This window comes from Notechis scutatus, chromosome 1 (assembly GCF_049901735.1).
Source record: "Notechis scutatus isolate UNSWTSFEM ecotype Mainland chromosome 1, rNotScu1.2, whole genome shotgun sequence".
Classification (NCBI taxonomy): domain Eukaryota; kingdom Metazoa; phylum Chordata; class Lepidosauria; order Squamata; family Elapidae; genus Notechis; species Notechis scutatus.
The window spans coordinates 278,343,249-278,368,212 of record NC_142009.1 but is presented as its reverse complement, the minus strand read 5'-3'; the positions used below and the strand labels follow the sequence as shown (position 1 = coordinate 278,368,212).

The 24,964-nt window shown below is 40.1% G+C and overlaps 1 protein-coding gene across 2 annotated transcripts in view; it reads right to left on the bottom strand.

The window, feature by feature from the left end:
- The window catches only part of CCDC9B (coiled-coil domain containing 9B), a 61,634-nt gene that overhangs the window by 5,627 nt on the left and 31,043 nt on the right, over positions 1-24,964 (bottom strand). For both annotated transcript variants that reach the window (XM_087951718.1, XM_087951717.1), the window contains exons 6-10: positions 24,679-24,753; positions 13,067-13,251; positions 12,482-12,537; positions 11,614-11,667; positions 8,007-8,112 (exon numbers count right to left, since the gene is read on the bottom strand). In XM_087951718.1, the coding sequence (XP_087807844.1) occupies positions 8,007-8,112; positions 11,614-11,667; positions 12,482-12,537; positions 13,067-13,251; positions 24,679-24,753 (476 nt within the window). The remainder of the gene's footprint in view (positions 1-8,006; positions 8,113-11,613; positions 11,668-12,481; positions 12,538-13,066; positions 13,252-24,678; positions 24,754-24,964) is intronic.

Below are 24,964 nucleotides of genomic sequence, written 5' to 3'. Positions count from 1 at the left end.
CGTATTTAAAAACATGAACCTGAAACTGTCCAGAACAAAAATTGATCAGCTAAATTAGTTTTAATATTTGGGCTCAAACTGACTGAATTACAAACTCTCTTACACAAATATTATACAATTGTATATACATATGTGTGTGCTTATGTGTATGTGTTTGTGTACATGTATACATACACATGTACACACACACACACATCAAGCCACAGTAAATCTGTGAATTATGACATTTGAAATATAACACACCTGGAATAAATCAAGCTGGTAATAGCTACTCATTTAAACAATTTATTGTTTATTTATTTATTGTTTATTGTATTTAAACAAGTTGTACACGGACTAAAAACCAAATCTATAATTGTTTATATTAAATGAAAAAAGGCTGAGCAAACATCATCTACAGCAAATATTTCTTATTTATTGACTAGATAACTCTACATCCTACCCTCCTGTACATTCTACATTTGCACTCTAAGTTTTAGAGAAATATTGTTTTCAGCAAATGAAACAAATCCAGCATAAACAAAACGCATCTTTTCTTGAGACTGTGCAGAAGCCAGATGAACAATCGGGGGCGGGGCATTAACTATTTGAAGGATTTTCAGTCAGTATCTTGTGAATGCCTTGCATGATCCAAGGCACCTTTTTTGTCTTTGCTTCAAAGTCCTGCAGAATCCTACTGTGAAATTCACCTTAGACTGCATTCATTCAAACAGCAGAAGAGGTGCTGAAACTGTACCTAAAACCATCTCACCTCAGACTGCTAGTGACTCATTATTTTGCAATTAAAGTCCAGAGGGGGCACTTTCATCATTGTGTGTGTTCTTTCAGTGAGCTACTTCTTAAAAAGCCAGATGACTTATGGACACACAAAAGGAGACATTAATCACTCTTAACTCCCACATGCAAAAGAGGGTAATGAGGGTAACTCATTATCCTACTCTCTTGTGGGTACCTGCCTACTCAAAACACCTGCTACTCAAAATAAAAGCTTTTTTTATTACTATAGTCTAAAAGCACACAGAAAAAGGGTAAATATAAGGACCCTTTCTTTTTCCTCAAATTGCCTTGTTTGGTTGTCTTCCTCACTGCAGATCTTAGAAAGCAGAAAGCAAGCAAGGAACATTGTGTGGCCAATCCATATTCTCCCAGCATCTGATCAATAATTCAATCAATGGGGTTGCCCAAGTGTCTGCAATTCCTGGACTAATACAATTCCTCTCATAGGGAAGGGAAGAAAAGGGAAAAGGAAAGGGGAAAGGAGAGGATGAACATGCTTTTTCCATATTTCTAGAACATAGTGCATGCATTTGCCTACAGAAATATCAGAGCTATTGATAAAATGTCAGAGGTAGAAACTTCACAGTTGTACTGAAAACCCTGCTGCTAATGAAAGGATGCCATGCCAACAATTTTGCATCTGTGCCTTTTCTAATAGGTGTAACCATGGCTGCACATTGTTAGAATGAAGGAAAGTGAAATGTATATGCTAAACAATGCCTACAAAAAAGGGCCTATGGACAGAATGAAGGTTGCCCTCGAAGGGGATGTAGAAAAACCAACTGTCCAGGAACTACAAAAATTCCATAGCTCATGCCAAAGGAAGGAGGGGAATAAAGCTAGAAAACCTCCCCATCTATAACACACAACGATACCTTGTTGTGCAACAAAAAATGCAGCAGCTGGGGTGAAACACTTCAGTGTTATCTCCTTTCCCTTGTCTTGGAGTATGGCAATAGGGAGGAGGCAGCTATAAGAATTTGCAGACTCAGACCAGCTAAATCCTCTTTTAAAGTTCTAAAGTGGAATTTAAAGACCTCTAAATTCCATAAGCTCATCTGTATCAAAGGATGGCAGCACGGAATTAGACTATTCTGTTTCTCTTTGGGGTATTTCAAATTCTAGGGGTATTTCAAATTTTTGCAACCCAGATATCATAACCAAGCTGAAGAAGAGGAATGTGATACGGAACATTTTCTATTATACATGTGTCAATGTATAGCGAGACAAAATTGGCAACTGAATTCACGCTTCCTGTCCTGGCAGATAACCATCTAATAGTTGTTATGTATAGTTTTGTAATTGTTATGTAATAGTCAGCTATGTTTCCACTTAAATGGTACATAAGATAACAAACCAGGAAAGAGTAAAACCTCAATTTAACAGACCTTTCAGGAGAAGCAGATGTTCATTAAAAGCAAGTGTCTGTTAAATCCAAAGTTTCTCTTTCTTCAGTGGTATCTGCAGAAGGTAATTAGGTAACTAAAGCAACATTGAAGCAGGATGATTGAGGCCCAGAGGTGGTATTCAGCAGGTTCTGACCAGTTCTGGGGAACCGGTAGTGGAAATTTTGAGTAGTTTGGAGAACCAGCAAATACCATCTCTGACTGGCCCCGCCCCCATCTATTCTCTGCCTCTCGACTCCCAGCTGGTTGGCTAGGTCTTCTTTTGTTGTCCTGCACAGGAGAACGGAGCTGAAAAGCAAGTTAATGGGGTGGGGAGGGAATGGGATTTTGCACTAACCTTCCCCCAGGAGTGGGGAGGGAATGGAGATTTTACAGTATCCTTCCTCTGCCATGCCACCAAGCCACACCCACCAAGTCACATCACGCCCACCAAGCCACACCCACAGAACCAGTAGTAAAAAAAATTGAATCCCACCACTGCTGAGGTCCTGCTCCTTTTCTATGTCCGAGGCCATTAGAGTTGAGCAGCTTATACACTTCAAATAAATAAATATGTATTGCATTGTGATGCACACAAAAAGAGCAGAGTTTGCACCGCAGTAGCACAATGCTGCTTTCATTGTTCTGACAAAACAATGATTGTATTTTTTAAGACTTTTAAGATCACAACAACTGCCAGAAAGTCTGTTGCTTGCCTTTTATCAAAGCTCTATAGAGAGCATTTTATCCTATTGCCTCTGTGTGTGGTTTAGGAGTTGTACAGAGGCGGAGAAAAGGGCACTCCAAAGAGTGATAAAAAGGGCACAAAAGATCAGCGGATGTCCTCTTCCCTCATTGGAGGATTTCTACAACATGGGATGTAGAAGGAAGATACAAAAGATCTTGAGAGACCCTTCACATCCAGGCCACTAGTTGTTTGCGATCCTACCATCAGGAAGACGATATAGAGTGCTGAAAGCCAGGACAAGTAGATTTAAACATAGCTTTTATCCAAGTGCTGTGATCAGGTTAAATGCAGAGTTATGAATCTGGTGGTCTTAACATATACATATCCTGGTTGTATAGTTTTTAACTGTTAATTGTTTTAATTTGTTTTACATTGTTATTTGTATATGTCTTTGGTGTTGTTCAGTTGTATGTTGTGAAAGAGCACCTTATTTTGTTGTTCTCAGGTTCTGAGTACAATGACAATAAATTTATCTAAAAGCAGTGAGATCTGAAGTGGGCACTACTTTGCCTCTTTTTCCTTTCCTTCTATGGGTGATTTGTCTCAGCATCAGCCCCAGGAATTGTGGAAAAAGTCTTATTTCTTCCAATGCTGCAAAGAATAAAAATGTTGGCCAAAGCAGGAGCCTTTCTTATATGCTGCCTCCCTATTCTTCACAGCACCTTCTAAGGCTCCTTTCTTGACCTAGTCTTGCCTCCATTGGATCTTCTTCTCTTGCAAAGAACTCAGACATGAAGAGGATGCCAAAGTAGATCTGGTTTTTAGGGGAAGCATTGTCAACTATCTTGCCTGCTTTTCCCAATAATAGACAAGTCACTGCTTCCAGAAAAGCTGCCTGGATGAAAATTCTGTCCATGGCAGCCAAAGTTTACTAATTTGAGATCAATTAAAGCAAGGGTTTAGTAAATATAAAATTTACTTGATTTAAAGTAGTAAAAGATTCACAGATAAATACATTGTGACCTGGGTAGAGTTATACTGAGTTGACCATCAACCTTTATATATAGAATGAGAAAGTTTTATTTTGTTCTTCATTTCAGAAAGCATGATGTCTTGGAATAGGCAAAGATCAGATCCAAAGGAAGGATCTTCTAATGCAGGGGTGTCCAACCTTGGCAACTTTAAGACTTGTGGACTTCAACTCCCAGAATTCCTGGGAGTTGAAGTCCACAAGTCTTAAAGTTGCCAAGGTTGGACACCCCTGTTCTAATGCATCAGATTTAGTTTCTAAGTCCCGAGTTATATTTACATTACTGCACAAGTATATTCAGAGAATATTCTATTAAGACTTATTCCCAGGTAAATGTGTTAGGGTAGTAGCCCAATTCTCAATTTTGTTCTTTTAAAAGATGCCAATCTTTGGTGACAGGCCAGTTTCAGGAAGACAGATTTTTTTTTTCTGCTTTTTTCTTGTTCACCATTTAGTATTCTACATCATTGAAAAGCGTATTTTTTGTTTACTCAGTTGATTAAAGCTCATCCTCCACATTAACTAGATTAAGCTGTTACAGAACAATTACATTCTAGCTATCTGAGTTTCCTATTTTCTTGTGTGACCAGAAGCTGGCTTTTCTTCCAGTCCTTGGGGCACACATGCAGAGCTATTTTTATAATACTGTAATTTAAATACCAATGTTAGCTAGCTGCAGCTCAGGATTATTAGCATTTATATTCCCTTAATAAAAGCAGAAGCATTGTTAGGTGTAAGCCATATAATCTTTTTTCCCCCAAAATTCTTAAAGATAATTCAAAACTGTTTTTTTCCCCCCCAATCTTATAAATTTGGGATAATGGGGGAGAATTTTCAAACAGGTGTACAACCCACTGAAAATGCCTCCTTTTTTAGTGAGAGAGATTTTTAAAATATTTTGTTAACTCTTAAAATGTATTTAATGTAAAAAAAAGCAATCTCTCACTTATTGGTGACCTCTGAGGATATTATGATCATCTTAAGGTTGTAGAAACTTAAGAACATCTTAAGGTTGGAACTTGGAGCATTAACTCACATGGGAATAGCAGCAAACCCAGAAGAACTGGGATTTTTATTTCCACAAACTAAGATGTCATGTGTTACTTTGGTCCAAATAAACAGCAATAGCACTGAATTTACTTTTGCTATCAAAATTTATAGGCTGGGTCCTTAACCTACATAGTAAATAAATTTAAGAGCCAGCTTCCCACCATCAACAGCAATTATAAGGGGAAGTTTTTATAAGATGGGTCCTTATAGAATGGCCATTTATGTCAATAAAAAAGGCAGAGGTAAAGTCCACTACCACCCCTGCAGCTTGCTCTTCTAAAGAGAGATGCTATAATTTTGCAGGACTGCTATAATTCAGATCTAAGTTGATGTTCTATATGGGGCAGTCAATGGGATCTGTCCTGAAGAATTTACACGTTGGACAGGAACTGCCATTAACCATATAGTAGTCTCTCACAGCTTCTTCTTGGACAAATTCAGAATCGATTGCTGCCTAGATAGTAATCTCCTGCTAGCTTTAAATCTTCAGCCTTTGAGTCAAGAATTATTTCTATTTGTTGGCAATCCGTTCCAGCCAAATTTAGATATAAGAGATTCGATTTTTCCATATACAGTAGAGTAGCTGAGAAAAAATCTTTATTTATGGAGAGATTAAAGTCTTTCTGGAGATCAGAGCATCTGCAACTGCACACTAACCAGGCCAAGATATCTCTCAATAAATAGGCAGTAATCAAATGCCCCCTCCCCATTTCAATAATTTGTTTATGAGTTCAATTAAACAAAGAAAGATGTTGTTACTTTCTAACAGGCCTACTAGTTCTTTATATAAAGATTATATGCAGCTTAATCTAATTTTAGGCTCCAAGCACTAAAATAAAAACAAAGCAAATAAAGCAATATATGCCTTGAGAATGAATGCCATCTATATTCCCATCAACTTTCATACAAATCAAAAGTAATATTAATTATAGTTATTAACAACAAGAGTAGTGTATTAAAGGAAGAATGGATAAAATTTTTTAGAGCATTCAAGAATCTATTCATATACCCTATAAAGTAGCATTCCTGGAATCTATTTCTTAACTTGGGCTATCCCAAATGGTTGACTTCAGTGCTAGAAATCACTCCAAGCCTCTTTTTGTCCCATCTTATACTAAATAAAACCAAGGTTGAATTATGTTGAATTCTGTTCTCATACTTCCTTCCATCTCTGAACTGTGTGATCTCTTCTTTATCCTTCTTTAACAGCTCTCTCCTTTCTTTCTCCATTAACACCTCTTTCATACTTTATCCAAAGTTATTGTAGCTCTAAAATATTTTACATCATGGCAGCAATCAATTTCAGGAGCCAAATTTAGTTTGCTTTTTAAATTCTAGAGATAAGTTTCAGTTTATCTAAACATTCACAATATGCCATATCTATCCCAGCAATGATAGACAGACAGACAGACAGATGATAGATAGACAAACATTAATAACATAAATTATGTCTTTTTTGAATCCTAGTGAATATATATGTATATGTGTATGTATGTGTATACTAGATAGATAGATAGATAGATAGATAGATAGATAGATAGATAGATAGATAGATAGATAGATAGACAGACAGACAGACAGACAGACAGACAGACAGACAGACAGACAGACAGACAGATAGTTTTCTTGGGCTGTCCATCTTATTCTCAAGAGCCTTTTCCAATATTTTTTTTTGCTTTGGGGACAGTTTAAGAATTAAAAACATTCCAACATCTAATCACTTAAATAGCTTAATCAATCCAACACTTAAAAACTTAAAAAGTGTCCAATTTGAGGGTTCAATATAGATTTGAAGCATTGTACTTTGATAGTAGTAGATATGATCAGATAGTTATCCATCTGGACTTTCAAATTATTTCAGAATTAAAATTTGTGTTTGGTATCATTAATCTAACTTATTTTTATTTATGAAATTTAATTTTATGCTAACTTTACTATGTTTAAATAACTAAGCAGATTTGATACCAAATAGCGGACCCTGCACTTGTGGGAATACGCTAGGGAGAAGAAGAAGATTTGATACCAAATATTTTTTCAAGAGTTCAAAGTAACTTACCTGGACATGTATTTAATCAATTTTTACTGTATAGACTTTTAGCATTTATAGGTCTTCCTATAGGGGCAATGTGAAAAACAATTAGAAATGCATTAAGTAACTGAAAACTTTATTTTTATGATGAAGTATTTGGTATCAAATCTGCTTAGTGCTTGGATGGGAGATTACAGGCAATTCCAGGTCTGTAGGCTAAACTGGGAAATCCACCCATCCATCCAGGAAGAAGACAATGGCTGTGCTGTCCAGCCAGTTATAGTTAATAGAGAATTGGGATAGTTAGTTAGGAATTAAGAGCAGTCCCCTTAAGGGAATGCATCATGGTAAATGCAGTTAAGATATCCTGGGAAATGTAGTCCATCTCATGTGGCCACATCTGTAATCCTGATTGGTCACTGAATTGACCCTTGGTGGGTTGGGGGAGGTCCCTTCCTTGTTGCCTGAACCCAGCATCATGCTGCTGCTTCGCCCCCTTGCTCCACCATTATCGGAATTAAAGAGAATTATCCTTTTACACCAGAAAGTCAGCTATGCAAAGAGTTGGACATTGAGATGAATCTCGACGTAACTGTGAGTTATCTTGAGGATGCCTGATGAACCAATAAAAAGACTTTGTATGGATGCTTTGTGGAGTTAATCTATCTGCCTTTATACATTCAGTTAGTAATTATAGAGGACAGAATAATGGCAAACTGCTTCCATGGTGAAGAAAGTTACATGGATATGTTAGGAAAAAATTTATACCTCTCTAAGCAAGTAAGCTGTACTTTTACAAAGCTGAACATTTAAAATGCAAAATACATACATGAAAATGTTTGCAACTTAAACACATTCTGCAATGGATACTCAATTCCTTTAAAACACAGGCCTCCAAACTTGGCAACTTTAAGACTTGTGGACTTCAACTCCCAGAATTCTGAGAGTTGTAGTCCACAAGTCTTAAAGTTGCCAAGTTTGGGGACCCCTGCTTTAAAAGAGGACACATATTAACCGTATGAAATCTTTTAAAATGTACTCTCTTACCTTCTGGCTCTGCCTGTCAACCTGTCTTTCCCTCTAGCTTTACTGCTCGCTACCAGCAGTGTTCTGGAAACTGACTCAGTGCCACTCTTCCTGCGTTGTCCTCCACCTGAAAAATAAGCCACTTGGACATATTAAGAACCAAAAAGTTCAGAAACAGACTAGGCATGCTTTATCCTATGATACTCGCCTACAAGGCATCAATAGACCATGCAGATGGCCGGTGATAGGAGAATCATGTTGAATAAAATGAAAAATGTCATGTTTTATTACCGTATATACTCGAGTATAAGCCGAGTTTTTCAGCCCATTTTTTGTGCTGAAAAATCCCCGGCTTATACTCGAGTCAGATTCCCTCTGAAAAAAATGGTGTGGAGACGGTGCCGCCGGAGCGGCCCCAGTCCCGCCGCCTCGGAAGGGAAAGGCAAAGCGTTTTTTTTTCCTTCTCGGCTGGCTGTTGGGAGTCGCTGCCACCTGCCTTTCTTTCCGGCTGGGGCTGTTGGGAGTCGCGCGCCTGCCTTCCCTTCCTGGCTGGGGCTGTTGGGAGTCGCTGCGCCGGAGCGCCCCAGTCCCACCTCCTCGGGAAGGGAAAGGCAAGCGCTTTTGCCTTCCTTCCCGAGGCGGCGGGACTGGGGCCACTCCGGCGGCAGCGACTCCCAACAGCCCCAGCCGGGAAGGGAAAGGCAGGCGGCAGCAACTCCCAACAGCCCCAGCCGGGAAGGGAAAGGCAGGCGGCAGCGACTCCCAACAGCCCCAGCCGGGAGGGAAAGGCAGGCGGCAGCGACTCCCAACAGCCCCAGCCGGGAAGGGAAAGGCGGGCGGCAGCGACTCCCAACAGCCCCAGCCGGGAAGGGAAAGGCAGGCGGCAGCGACTCCCAACAGCCCCAGCCGGGAAGGGAAAGGCAAAAAGCGCTTTGCCTTCCCTTCCCGAGGCGGCGGACTGGGGCCGCTCCGGCGGCAGCGACTCCCAACAGCCCAGCCGGGAAGGGAAAGGCAAAAAGCGCTTTGCCTTTCCCTTCCCGAGGCGGCGGGACTGGGTCCGCGCCGGCGGTAGCGACTCCTGACTCAGGGGCCTCCGAGGGAGGGGAAGAGAGTGACTCCTGCCTCCCGCTGTCATCATCATCTTCTTCTTTGGGTTAGTGAATCAATTAAACCTTTCATGATAGTGAGATCATTTCCCAAATTAATTATTTTTATTTTTGAAATTTACCAGTAGCTGCTGCATTTCCCACCCTCGGCTTATACTGAGTCAATAAGTTTTCCCAGTTTTTTGTGTAAAATTAGGTGCCTCGGCTTATATTCGGGTCGACTTATACTCGAGTATATACGGTAGCTATCAAGGCTTTGATTGAAGACTTATGCGATAGAACTTCTCCCTCAATTAAGCAAATATAAATTTGGGTGGGAGATTTCCTGCACATGTTCCCTGTGATTGTGTTCAGATGATACAGCAAACCTTCTCTGAGGGAAATGGATGGTTCAGAAATGTGCGGGGGTGGGATTCTAATTTAAAAACAAACTATTGTGCCGATGCGCACTAGTCCAATCCTGCCCAAAGACTCTTTGTATGAAAAGGTTTGGATTACAAGTCAGTCACAAGACATTCCTTCCATGGGTTGTACAAATCACCTCTTCCATGATTTATTCAGTTGCTTTACAACAGGTTGGAGAAAGAAGTCAAGAACAAGCCAGGGAATCATTGGTTTTGACAACAGGTTAAATCAACCACAGCCAATTGCATTGTATTATCTGCATCTGCTCAAAGGACATAGCCCTTTGTAATGACAGAATATAATAGAATAGAATAGAATAGAATAGAATAGAATAGAATAGAATAGAATAGAATAGAATAGAATAGAATAGAATAGAATAGAATAGAATAGAATACTTTATTGGCCAAGTGTGATTGGACACACAAGGAATTTGTCTTGGTGTAAATACTCTCAGTATACATAAAGAAAAGGTACATTCATTAAGAATCAAGAATCATAACGTACAACACTTAATGATAGTCATAGGGTACAATCAACAATCAAATCATACTAGGAAACAGTCAATGTAAATCGTAAGGATACAAGCAACAAAGTTACAGTCCTACAATCACAAGTGGGATGGGATGGGTGATAAGGAGTGATGAGAAGATTAACAGTAATAGTAGTGTACACTTTGTAAATAGTTGAACAGTGTTGAGGGAATTACTGGCATGTAATGGGAACTATTCTTTCTGGGACAAACTGCTGGCAACTGCCAATTTTCCAAATATTGGAGGTGTGGTGAAGCCAACAGGCTTTTTTTTTTTTACAGGTCTGGGAATGTGAACAAGTTCCCCTCTCCCCAAAATTAAGTTGGCCCTATTACTGATGGTTTTCTGGAAGCAAGCTAAGACAGGCCTGTTTCAGAGAGCTTTTGATCATAATGATGATGCTATCTAGTTCTTATGACAGTAATAGAAATGTAGTATGGTTTTAATTTTTATCGTTACAATAGACATTGTAATTTTATTTTATTTATTTATTTATTTATTTGATTTGCCAATTGTTTACAAGATAATAAGTATAAGTGTATACATAGTTGTGAATACATGAAATGGGTACATATAAGAAAAATAAAAGAAGAATAAGAGAAACAATAGGACAGGGACGGTAGGCACGTTGGTGCGCTTTATGCACGCCCCTACAGACCTCTTAGGAAAGGGGTGAGGTCAATAGTAGACAGTCTAAGGTTAAAGTTTTTGGGGTTTGGGGAAGAGACTACAGAGTCGGGTAGAGTATTCCAGACATTGACCACTCTATTGCTGAAGTCGTATTTCCTGCAATCAAGTTTGGTGCGGTTTACTTTGAGTTTGTATCTGTTGTGTGCTCTTGTGTTGTTATGGTTAAAGCTGAAGTATTCATTGACAGGTAGGACATTGCAATGTATGATTATAAATTGGTTTTCTTTATCATGGACTTTTTTGTGTATTTGTGTTATATTTTGTAAATGATTTCAGTTTTGCAGTGCAGTGGTATATAGGAGAGATGAGAAATGAGAGAGAGAGAGAGAGAGAGAGAGAGAGAGATAAACAAGCAAACTAATTAACTCTAATCCTTATCTACCTTTCTGATGGTAGCATCTGCTCTACCATTACAAATCCTACATTCCTTATCTGTTGTTTGTCAGCCTTTTCCCCAGCTACCTATCCAGTTATGCCTTCACAGCAAGAAAAGAGAGTCTATATAGGAGTGATAAATCTTTCTGGGAAAGAAAAAAAATCACTCTTTTTTTTATAGCAGTTGCACAAATATCCTCCAATAATGATGAAGTCAAAGTGCCATAAACAAAGCCACAATGGCAGTTGCATTATAGCATCGGAAGAGAAAAGCAATCACAGATCTACTGACTTTTATACAAGTAGCAGTTGATGGTTTTTCCTGGAATCATCTGGGGATTGAATAATGGTCTTAGTATAAAGTGTCCTCTGTTATATAATTCTTTTATTTCTTTTTCAATTCTTTTTCAAGACACCCCCCCCCTCTTTTTTTTTTTTTTCAAGATAAGTAGCCTGTGAAAAGCAGCCACCTTTGGTAGTATCTCTGAACAGGACTCCGACTTGCTTCTTGGATCTACTCACCTTTCCCATCAGAAGGTAGATCTCGTAGCTGGGATTTCCTGACACCTTTTCCCCCTTGAAAGCACAAAAAACATGACAAATATAAAAATTTGTATACTTGCGCAAGGTGAGAAAGAACAGCAATAATAGCGAATAAAAAAGGAAATATTTTTGCTTGACAGTACAATATGCCTACGTACAGGGTAAAAAACCTTCAATTTTTCCGAAGGAGTATCTTTTCTTTTTTGAATTAGAATATGTACTTTAACTTTTAGATACCACATTTAGTATTCAGTATAAGCTCTATAAACTACGTCTTCAAATCTTCTCTGTCAAAGTAACCACTTTTAATAGCAGCTAAATTCTACACTGAAAACAGGCTGATTTATGCTAGCAACCAAGATACATAACTGAAGTATCTCTTTGGAAATCAGGGTTTTTGTATTCTAAGACAACATGCAAATGTAAGATTCCATCTGATGTTACTTTCTTTTCTGAAACACTGGATACATTACTAAATTCCAAAATTAAGGTTAATTGGGTCTTTCAGCTGTAATAAACTCTAATTTAAAATTGAATTTTCTCTTATATTTATTATATATATATTATATTTAGAACCACGTAAGACTGCATTAGGAATTGAGGCAAGGAACTACACATCCCTTCATTGCCTTCTACCTTTTATTTTGGACATTTTTGTGAGTTGTAACAAAAATGTTAAACATATGACTCATCACATAAAATGGGACTTTAAAAAAAAAGAAGTAGAATCAGAACACATAAGTGGTAGCCAAAGATTAGAGAGCAAACAAAGAAGATATTCAAGGAGTGAAATGTTCATGATTTCAATATACTTAAATCAGTACTCAACTCAAGTCGTTTTGCTAACCTTTTTTATTCTGGGGGCAGTCCAAAATTGGTTTCCCATCCCTTATATTCTCAAACCTGCAAATTAAAAATATAATTCATGAACTTTGACAGATTGATCTTTTCTAAGTATTTCAAAGCCATCTATGGCAACGACATTATAAGACTGTGATGAACTGAATTATAACAGATTTCATAATACAGTGTTCTGTTCAGACTGTTCTGAACTATTCCAATGAATTTTATTTAGTCTCCACAGGTAATAATTGGTTAGGAAACACCCTTACTGTTATGATTTCTAGTTTGCCATCTAATCTATATACCAGCTTGTACTAAAACAATCAAACCATAATAAATCCAACCAAACAGAACTTTTTGGAACCCAAGAAAGTGGGCTCAGCCCCTCTCTCTGGGTATAAAGTTCCAGACGACGGGTGCCATGACAGAGAAGGCATGGTCCTATAAAATGACAACACTTAATAGAGGAGATCTGGAGCACACTCACTTTGCCAGAATATTCTAGACGGGCAGAAACAATTGGAGATAGGTGGCCCCTCAGATCTCCAGGATCTATATCAGGAAGGGAGATAACATGAAGATAACTTACATGCCCTTGGTTTTCTCTACATCCCAAGCCCGTCGCCATTCACCCCTTGCATTCTTGTGGCGGGTGAGCCTCTCAAAATCTATCTGATCCCGTTCTTTCTTCCATTGCATGTACTCTGACCGTTCTCTCCCAGTCAGGGTGCAGTTTTTCTCTCCTGGGCTCTCCTGAGGAGAATTCTCTCTTTCCTAATAGGAAAAAAAAAAAGAATGATTAATTAATATGAAAGTATTCCCTGGGTATGCCAAATACAGTGTGAAGCGTGGATTATTGGAATAATTTTTAGTACCAGTACCGTGTTTCTCCAACAATACGGCCTCCCCCAATAGGAAGTCCCAGCATGTTTTATACAGATAAAATCAAATCAAGCCCCTCCCCCCCCAAATTAAGGCCTATATTAAACATGTGAAATGGGGGGGGAATGGCAGGGGGGCTTGCCGTTAGGAAGTACTTTTGTTGCATACCCGGATATGGTGCTGCCTGCATTAACTTCGGCGTTGGTGGGGTACTTCCTATCGGGAGACCTTCTGCCACTGTTGCTTTCCCTTCTCCCTGTGCTGCTGTGGCATTTACAACAATGCCATGGTGTTTGGCACAGCAATGCGTGGCCAGCCAGGGCTCCTCCTTGCAACCAGAGCCCGGCAGAGACACTCGGCTTCAGGCGCTCCTGTCGCCACCTTCCCTTTGCCTTCGAAGGCAAAGCCAATTTTTTTAAAAACGATGCCCTACTACCAGTACGACAAAGCCTCCCCTGCCTGAGAGGGCAGCCCAACCCCACGTGGGGAGGCGAATCTCCCAGGGCCGCAGCACAGGATCGTCCCACCCCGGGAGAAGCGCCCAGCCGCTATCCCTGCCGGGCGTCGTGCAGAGCGTGAGGAGCTTCACCTGAGGCACCCAGTGCAGTGACAGGCGGTCCCTCCTGCCCGGCAGCGGAGCTCTCACCAAGGCAGCAAGTGCCTCCCCGCCGGGTCCTCCGCTCATCCCGCCAGGGCCCCGCCAGAGCCGTGCGGGCTGGGCAGAGATGGGAAAGCGAGCCACGGGTGCGTGTCCACCTGCCAAGCGAAAGAGCTGGGCTGACCCGAGCTTGGCTTCCTTCCCAAGTCCCTCCAGCCCAAACCCGAAGGGGCCACTGGGAGAGGCCACCTGAGGCAGTGATAGCGCCTACCCATCCGTGGACCGGGAGGCAAGGCGACGGCCTGCGCCGCGTCCTCCTCTGAGATGAGCCCCACTGAGTGATTGCCTCTGCCTGATGCCTGTCCCACCGCAGCATTTGGAGCTGCCAGAGCATTTGGAGATGCATGGGGACGGGGACGGGCTGGGTGAGGGGTGGAAAGGATGGGCAGCTTCGGGGTCTCTCTGCCGGACCCGCCAGCCAGGGAAGCAGCGCTGCTGTCGCCTTGCCTCCCTGTCCGCGGACGGCTGGGTGCTATCACTGCCTTGGGCAGCCTCTCCTGGTGGCCCCTTCGGGTTTGGGCTGGAGGGACTTGGGAAGGAAGCCAAGCTCAGGTCGGCCTGGCTCTTTCGCTTGGCAGGCGGACGCGCACCCGTGGCTCGCTTTCCCGGCTCTGCCCAGCCCGCACGGCTCTGGCGCGGCCCTGGAGGGATGAGTGGAGGGCCCACCAGGGAGGCGCTCGCTGCCTTGGCGAGAGCTCCACTGCCAGTCAGGAGGGCCTGCCTGTCAGCTGCGCTGGGCACCCCAGGCGAAGTTCTTCATGCTCTGCCCGGCGTCAGGCAGGGATGGTGGCTGGACGGTTCTCCCAGGGTGGGCCTATCCTGCACTGCGTCCCCGGGAGATTCGCCTCCCCACGTGGGGTTGGGCTGCCCTCTCGGGCAGGGGAGGCTTTGTCGTACTGGTAGTAGGGCATCGTTTTTAAAAGAATTGGCTTTGCCTTTGAAGCGAAGGGAAGGCGGCAACAGGAGTGCCTGAAGCCGAGTGTCTCCACTGGGCCCGGTTGCAGGGAGGAGCCCTGGCTGGCCACGCAGTGGCTGCGCCAACGCCACGGCGTTGCTCTAAATGCCGTGGGCAGCACGGGGAGAAGGGAAAGCAACGGTGGCAGAAGGTCTCCTGATACGAAGTGCCCCACCAATGCCGTGGTCAACATCCAAGCCGTTGCTGCCCGCCCGCCCAAGGATGCAAGGGGGGGGGAATTAAGTCACCCCCGAAAAGACGGCCTAGCCATTTTGGGTCAAAAAATAAGGCCCAGCCTTATTTTGTGAGAAACACGGTAGTACTGGGAGCTTTTACTTGGTTTTATTACGGCATTTATACACCTTTCTATTGAGACATCCAGGTAGCATGTGGAGATTTTTCCTAGTTTTATCAGCACAGAAGCCCTGTGGATAGGCTGAGGTAAAAGAAAACAACAATTGTTACACAATGAATTCCATAGTTGAATAAGGACTTGAACCTGAGCTTCCTTACTGTAACTCCAACCCGGTAACCACCATGATACACAGTGGTGGGATTCAATTTTTTTAAAACTACCGGTTCTGTGGGCATGGCTTGGTGGGCATGGTAGGGGAAAGATACTGTAAAATCTCCAGTCAGTCAGAGGTGCTGGTTCTCTGAATTACTCAAAATTTCCGCTACCAGAACTGGTCAGAACCTGCTGAATACCACCTCTGATGATACATAGACTAAGGTTCCCTGACTGAAATATAATTCCTTCCTTCCTTCCTTCCTTCCCTCCCTCCCTCCGTTATTTATATAGCTATACAAAGTGAAAGGAAAAGAAAGGGAATGCTTGCCAACAAATAGGCAATGCTAGATTTGGATCCATTTCATATAAGTTTCGAATGGTCTTCACAAGTCAGGCATTCTCTAGTCCAGTGTTTCTCAGCCTTGACAACACTGTATGGACTTAAATGCATTACAATATATATTAAAAGTTTTTACAGCAATAATAAGTACTAATACAAACTAAAGCAGAAGGGAGAAAATGAAAGAAAAAATAAAAGAAATAAAAGAAAAATCTAAAAGTGCAATAAGAAAAAAAGTAGTAGACAAAAAGAGAAAGATACAAAGAAGCAGATTCTTATAGTCTTCACAGCAGTTATAATTTCAATTATATTTTAACCTCTGACTCTAAAGTTACATCATGACTCTCTTCTTTCTAAAATTTATCCTGTTTAATCATCAAATCCATAACTCAAAGTTCATTTTGTTCATTTTTATGCAAAAAGTCTGTCAGGTTTTGCCAGCAAGCGATAAAAGTAAACCTTCTCCTTTCTCTAATCAAAGAAGTTAGTTTGTCCATCTGAACAGCACTTAATTTGCTTTCTGTTGATCTTTTCCCCTTTTATCTTCAATTTTATAGGAGATGGTCATTTCAAAATGTGATGCAGTTCTTAAAATGTGGAACGCTGACTGCTCAGCAAATAAATAGTAATGGTTTTATAAAAGATCACTGCTGTATGAAAAAATGCTTCAAAGACATGCCAAGGTAATATAATTCAGAAACTCTGGTGTTGTAAAATACACAAGCAGGTAGAAAATTCTAAAATAATGCATTTTATCCTCCTGCCTATCTATCCATCTGTCTATCCACAGGCTTTCATGCAATCCAAGATCTACAGACTCTGAGTATCAAAACACAAGGTTAAAATATCTAATGCATAGTAACTTCCTAATATGTTATAATGTGTCACCCTAAGGACAGACTGATTTCCATTTCTGGTCATCACAGTTCAAAATTCAAGATCTCGACAATTCAGAGGAGGACTTCCAAGATAGTATGTGCAAATGATGCTCTATCAAGGATTGTTAAAGAATCCAGGTATGTTTAGGCTATAGAAAGGACAACGAAATAACTATAATAATTCCCCTTCTATGACTCTCTAATCCCTTAACTTGGAATAGAATAGCAGTCTTCAAATAGTTGAAAGGTTTTCACTAGAATAGAGAGTGAATGTATTCTCTACCACCTCTGAGAATCCATATTAGAGCCAATGAGTTAAAATTTCAAGGAAATCAGGGGAAACTTCCGTCAGGGGAAACTTCCTGACTACATAAGCTCTCATCCAATGAAACAGACTGCCACATAATTTGTTGAGTTGTCCTTCACAACCCGAGGCTAGTAGATGCAGCACTTACTTATTTTTAATCTCACCTTTATTATGTTTACAAATGATTCAAGGCAGTGAGCATATCTAATATGCCTTGTTCCTTGTTCCCTGTGAGGAAAGTTGGACTGAAAGAGCGTGCCTAGTGGCCCAAAGTCTCCAGCCAGCTTTAATGCCAAAGGGAGGGATAGAGTCACAGTCTCCTGGTTTCTAACTACTGAATTAAAAAGAGTTTTAAAAGAGATGTCCTTTTAAACATACAAAATGGTAGTGCTAAAATATATAGCATGATCATTTCAGGTTGACATATATCGTAATATTCAGACATTAGTTGGGTTTTGTTAGGTATGTAGTCAGCTTATTAACAAACTTAGCAGAAGGTTGACCTCTGCAGTACATTGAAAATCTATGATTCTATATCCCAAATAATTGTGAGAGGGTGGTCAAAAAACAAAACCAGCCATAAATATAGATGGTCTGTAGAAGCCTCTTTCTGTACAATTCTCTAGTCTTTCTTCAAGAACAGGGTAGTTAAAAAGCAACCATTTTAAAAATTAATTTTAAGACACACAGAGAGAGTGTTTCCCTTTTATAGTTTCTAGTCCCAATTAAATTCACTGTTTGGATGAATTAAATAAATTCTTTTTAATCCCCAAATTGGATCACTGAGTAGTAAGTCATTTAACTCACTGAGAATTGAGCATAGGGAGACTCTGGGGTAGAGAAATATGGGTCATGATTTTTCAAAATTAGGAGCCTATCATACTTTTCCTATCCTGGTGACATGAAATTATATTGCAATCCAATCCCCATCTCTTATAAGATTTGGGTAAAGATGGGGATTGTAATCCACTGTATCTGAAAATTTTCACATTGGGAAATTCTATCCTAAAGTAATGAGAAAGTTTTTATTACCTGAGTTATCTATCATGAATTATTCAAACCATTTATACTTATACAAATGGGACTTAATTTGCACTTCCAAAATGCACATGTACAAAACGAGGGACACTTCTTATGATATCAAAATGGTAAATTTAAAGTCTAAATGGCTGGGCCAACTTTAGAAATGTTTCAGATCTTGCACACAACACACCCAAGGACAGGTGTAATTAAATTGGATTTTCCAAACTTTTCAGAAAAATATTTTCAGCCAGATAGTTTCAGTGATTCTCGTTGCAAGTGGGATTTGAACCAGGAACTGCACACACATTTAACTATTCTATTGTATTTAAATATACATAGCCAACTTCTTCCACTGTAGGGAGCTCAGATGGCCCTGTGTACTAAACACCATCGAGTACACAAATACACAAGCCAGGGCAATGTTCCTTGAGGAGATAATTATTTGCCAGCCTCCAGTAGCCTTTTGATTTATTGTTGTACCAGCCGAATGCTAGTCTTGCTGAAATGTTTAAAGACTTTAACAACAAAGGGTGAAAAAGGCAACTAAAAAAAAAGAATATATCTGAAGGAAAAACCATCAACACAGCTAGAGTTTGCTGTAATCCATTTGAGGTTGGGCCCAACTAGCAATTTTCTGCTCTAACAAGTCCAGAATATCCAGTAGAGAGCCAAATATACGGCTTGTCCTACAACATTATTTTCCCGTGGGTAATTCAATATCCCATCTCTTTCCCCTTTGAAGGTTTCCACCTCCACTTTTCCTCCAAACAAGAATTAATCTCCTTCTATTTTATTGCAGATCAAAATAGATTGGAGGAAAATTAAAGACCAGGAAACCTGTTTCCAAGGAGACTCACCTGTGTGGGTGGGCCAAGGGGAAAAAGAACAAGAAGGCTTCACTTCACTGCCAAAAGACAGAGCAGTGCCTGACAAACTGATCCAGGTGTAGGTGGGGAAGGAAGAAGTTTAAGTCCTCCTTTTGAACTATTGGAAGAACCCTGCTGGCTTTATAAGCCCCAAGATAAATTTATAATAAGACTCCCTCTGGCATCTTGATTTCTGTCTGCTTCCTAATTTTTTTTTCATAATCTACAATGCCTTACCTACCAGACTTGGGAGTTTAGGGAGTAAGCAAGCAGCATGAGAAGTAAGAGGTGTATTTATAGCATAAGATGAAACTTTTGTTGCAGAGGAATACTTTGTGTATAAAGACCCACCTGGGAAGAGTCCGTTCAGACATTCCAAGTCTGAAAATAAACCATAAAGCAGCCCAAGGGCCATCTCTCTCTTAATGATTACAAACTCAGACAGTAACGTGATCAAGCTAGTTTATTTTGTAGGCGCTCATGGCCATTCTTCAAGAAAAAACTGGTTGCTAGCCATCACCATGGTATATTTATGGGAAATCCATAGTTGAACTATACTTATACTTTGGTAATATTTCTTGGCACAGGTTATTCCCTTTTCGATTCCCCCAAAAAAAAAAGGACAAAATAGGAGTGTCTGGAGATTCTCAGTCAGCCACGTCATGGTTATATCAAATGTACTTTTTCAAAAGGCAACTGGACTTTTTGTTTTGGTTTGGTTTGGTATTTTTCCATGAGGAAGACTCAAGAAGCTTCTTCAGTTCTGACTGAATGTTTAGCTCTGAATGTTCAGAACTGAAGAAGCATCTCGGATGAGAAACGAAACATCTTCCTCAAGGAAAAATCCAGTGGCCTTTTGAAAAAGGACCTTGGAGAGCAGGCAGGAGTATTAGATATGTTTGTCAACTTGAGTTATATATTTAAAAAGGCAAGATAAAAATATCTAATAAAATAATAAAAAAGACACTCAGTTCCACTTCACTCTAAGTCAGGGCTGTCAAACTCATGTCAAGCGCTGGCCACGCCCATGCCCGGTTTAGAGAAGGGGGGGGAAAGCCCCGATACGTCATGTGATGCTGATGTGACGACATGAGTTTGACACCCCTGCTCTAAGTGCTAGGGATGATCGAATAAAGTGCTCCCTTCCCACAATAAGCCAAGGATAGGAAGCTTCAATCCAAAAAGAGATCACTTTGGCAGAAAAACAAATCTGGTCAGGTTGCCAACTTCAAAAGCCAATACAAAAATTTATGCCACCAGATAAAGACTGAATGCACCAATGATCACATTAAACAAGAGGAAAACCTTCTATGCACCAATTCCACCCGCGCTTTCTACAATTTTGTAAACAACAAACTAAAAGACTCAAGGTCCATCCCACCCCTTAAAGGACCTAATGGTAAAGACTGCAACGATGACACTATTAAAGCCAATCTCTTTAACACATTCTTTGGCTCAGTATTTGCAATGGATCATTCCCAGTATTTCCTAGTCGAACCACAGACAACTACAATGATCTAATACATATCAATTTTACAGAAGACAATGTTGAAAAAACACTACACAATCTAAAACCACCTCTATCTATTGGACCGGACAGAATATGTGCCTACTTCTTTAAAAAGCTACCCACTGCCATAGCCAAACCTCTAAGCATAATCTTTGAAAAATCTTTCAGGACCAGCTCTTGCCAAAACTATGGTCACAAGCCACTGTCATCCCCATCTTCAAAAAGGAAGACCCCAGCCTTGTTGAAAATTACAGACCAATCTCTTTATGCTACGTCACCTGTAAAGTCATGGAATAAATTAACCAATCCATCATCCTCCCCTTAGAAACAAACAACCTACTCTCTAATAAACAATTTGGTTATAGGAAAAAAACTATCATATAATCTGCAACTCTTACACTGCAAAAACATATGGACTACACAACTCGACCAGGGCAAAGCAATAGATGCAATCTACACAGACTTCTGTAAAGCCTTTGATTCAGTGGTACACGACAAACCACTCCTAAAACTAAAATCTTACAGTATCTCTGGACACCTGCATAACTGGATAGAAGCATTCCTGTCAAACAGACAACAAATGGTCAAAATTGGGAGCGTCCTATCAAATTCTGTACCTGTCAACAGTGGTGTCCCCAAGGCAGTGTTCTAGGACCAACTCTCTTCATACTCTACATAAATGACCTCTGTGATCATATTAAGAGCAACGGTGTTCTCTTCGCTGATGATGTAAAGCTGTTCAACACCACAGACAATACTGCTACCCTTCAAAAAGACCTTGACTATGTATCAGAATGGTCAAACAAATGGCAACTTCAAATCTCAACAAATAAATGCTCTGTCTTACATATTGGCAAAAAAAAATCAGAAAATAAAATACAGGCTGAATAGTCAAGACCTTGTTGATGATCCAAACTCTGTCAAGGATCTTGGAGTACTCATCTCTAATGATCTAAGTGCTAGAGCCCACTGTAACTACATAGTCAAAAAAGCATTAAGAGTTGTTAACCTAATCCTGCATAGCTTTTTCTCTGGTAATATTACACCACTAACTAGAGCATACAAAACATTTGCTAGACCAATACTTGAATACAGCTCATCAGTCTGGAACCCACATTACGTATCTGATATTAATACAGTTGAGAAAGTCCAGAAATATTTCACAAGAAGAGTTCTCCAATCCTCTACTTGTTGCAGAATACCTTATGCCACCAGACTTGAAATTCTAGACCTAGGCAACCTAGAACTACACCGCCTTTGGTCCAATCTAAGTATAGTATATAAAAACATACATTGCAATATCCTACCTGTCAATGAATACTTCAGCTTCAACCATAACAATACAAGAGCAAACAATAGGTACAAACTCAAGGTTAATCGCACCAAACTTGATTGCAGGAAATATGACTTCAGCAACAGAGTGGTCAATGTCTGGAATACTCTACCTGACTCTGTGGTTTCTTCCCCAAACCCCAAAAACTTTAACCTTAGACTGTCTACTATTGACCTCACCCCTTTCCTAAGAGGTCTGTGGGGGGCGTGCAAAAGTGCACCAACGTGCCTACCGTCCCTGTCCTATTGTTTCTTTCTTTTATTTTTCTTATATGTATCCATGTATTCATAACTATGTTTTTTACTTATACCTATTATCTTGTAAGCAGTTGACAAACCAAATAAAATAATAATAATAAAAATGTTTCCTTTAAATTGTGACAATTGCAACCATTTCTGATGGCTTTCACCTTCTTTGAATTTGTATCTGAACTGCATTGCTGTAACCTTCTCTTGCAATAGTATTTTTTTTTCCCTTATAGAAAAATGAAGAGCTGTGCCCCAGGGACTGGAGTGGAGGCATCTCTGCATGCAAGCATATTCACCAATGCCCAGTATGAAAGGGATAGGAAAAATAAGTTGTTATTGGGTGAGACAATATTTGTTTATAGAACCTACCATTAACTTTCAAGGGGTTTAAAATAGGAGACAAATATTTTTGAATACGCATTTTCAACTGGCTGAACACACGTATCTGGCTGGATGAGAGAGAAGGAGCACCCCAACTTTACTGGAAGGTGGCCTCTGACAATGATGGGAACAGGAGATTATAACTGTCAGGAAAGGGGTTGTTTACCTCTCAAGCTCAGCTTGGCCACAGCTGTGCCTGCTAGGTCATAAGGGAGTGAAATTATCCGGCTTCATTGTGCTCCTTTGTCTTCTGCTGGGACAGGCAAGCTCATCTGTGCTGGCTTAATGAGTCACCATCTCTACGAAAGGGAGACTGATTCAATTTCTGCTCAGTTAATTAAAAGCATTGCTTGGTTCGCAGGAGCCAGGCTCTCCCTCTGGGTGCATGCTGAATCCAGCTTGGTTTTCATTTAATTTAAACTCGAGTCGACCCCAGCATGTCAGATCCAGGAAAGCAACTTATCGTAGCTGCGAGAAGGAATGGTTTGCATGGTTTGAGGGCATAGGAAAGCTGTTCTGCTAATTGTCTCAGCCAAAGAGTCTCAGCCTGCATGAAATCTCATTGATGAGCCTTTTATCGTCCTTCAATTACTAAGGTGAATCAAGCATTTCAAACCTCAAGTAAATGGATCAAATGACATGGATCATTCCCTTCCTGGCACATCTTGGCTGCAGCGTGGTTAAGTTAAAGAGCTGATTTGACAAGCGTAAGTGTGGAACTGTGACACTCACTAAGGATACCTTATCAATGGTGATACCGTGCAATTGCACCCTCTGGTGGACTTATACTGAATGGCATTGTGACAGCCTGAGTTAATAGCTAGCTGGGCTGAGGACTGATTTGGTGAAAGAGACCACCATGAGCAGATCTATAATATGCTTAGAAGTCATCTCAGTCTAGGCTGAATCACTTATAGATTTTTCTTCTCATCCTTTTCTCACTAGCATAATTATTATAGGTAACTACTAGCGATAACAGCTTCATTTGTGCCCTTTTTGTAGAAAATAGAACACACAAAGGTGGTTCAGGTCAGCATTTTTAGCTAGAATTTTGTTAATCCAAGCTTGTATATATATGACTCAAATGATTGCATCATTTGTTGGGGTGATTTCATTTGTTGGATATGTATGTATGTATGTATGTATGCATATGTACAGTATATAAATGCTTTTTTCCCCTCCCATTCACTTGTTCGAATTCTTGGAGACTGCTTGATTAAGTCTGGGGGTTTTTTGGCAAGATTTTTCAGAAGTAATTTGCCACTGCCTCCTACTTAGGGCTGAGAGAAAGTGACTGGTCCAAGATCACCCAGCTGGTTTGTGACTATGACAGAGCTAGAATTCATACTCTCCCAGTTTCAACGCCTTAACCACTAGACCGAACTGAGTTTTAAAAGAGGTGTTTTTTAAGCATATAAAATGGTAATGCTAAAATCCATAGCATGGTCACTTTAGATTGACAAATGTCATCAATCTAATTATTGACATCTTATTGACATCAATTAAATTTGACTAGCGGTGTAGTACTCTCTGGCTCATTAATTGATATCCGTGCTCTCATGGTAAAGAAAGCTAATGGAATAGGACAGGGGAGATTCAGATTCAAGTCTCCCTTCAATGATAAAAGTTCATAACAACTTTGGGACAGTCCTTCTCAGCCCAATCTGCCTCACAGTGTAATTTTGTGGGGATAAAATGATGCAATACCCCTTCCTGAGTAAAGTTGATGATGATGATATTTTTTCTAGAATTCTGTAAATTGGCATCATTTGTTCATCAAAAACAATATCTCATAAAAAAATATAAAAATAAATAAAAATAAAAAAAATAGATAATCAAATCTAACTGGATGTAAACTAATGGATGGACTACCTCAGTAGGTAACTTTAAGATGTTTGGGCCTCGACTTCTAGAATTCCCCAGCTAGTAGGCAACATGTTGACTAGGGAATTCTGAAAATTGAAGTCAGGTTGAGAAATACTAGTTTATCTATTCACTGTCTGATGTGTTACCAACCATAATTACACCTGATTTATAAAGTGAAAAATGCAGTAACACAATAACAGAAGTAAAATAAAATGGGCAAACTGAAAAACAAGTGAACACTTTCACATTCAGGTATAGAAAAGAAATATTGTCACCTTCAATTCACCTTCCACCAGTACATCAAAAAAAACATTCTGGTTAAATTCATGATTATGAGGCTGGGAAGCAAAAGAACCCCCAATAAGGTACTTTCAAACAGACCCTGTTTATAATGCCTATGTGTGTGAGAGTAAACAAAATTGAAAGGGGGGCTCAACCCTTACCTTTCTGGGGTGTGCAGTCTTGGGGTGGTTGTCTTCACCAGACAACTTCCTCTCTGTGGTTTTCCTTTCATTTTCCTTTCATCTGTCTAAAGATATGTCTCATTTATTTTTTTATTTATTTTTTCAGAAACAAAGAGGCTTCTGTAGACATGGAAAAAGCCCACAGAGCTTGCAAGAAAAACTCAAGCATTTTTTAAAAAAAATTAGGAATGGATAGAACAAAAAGGCCCAGGGAGATTGTTTCATGAACTTATCCAATGGAGAAAAAAGTCATATAAGAAGAAAA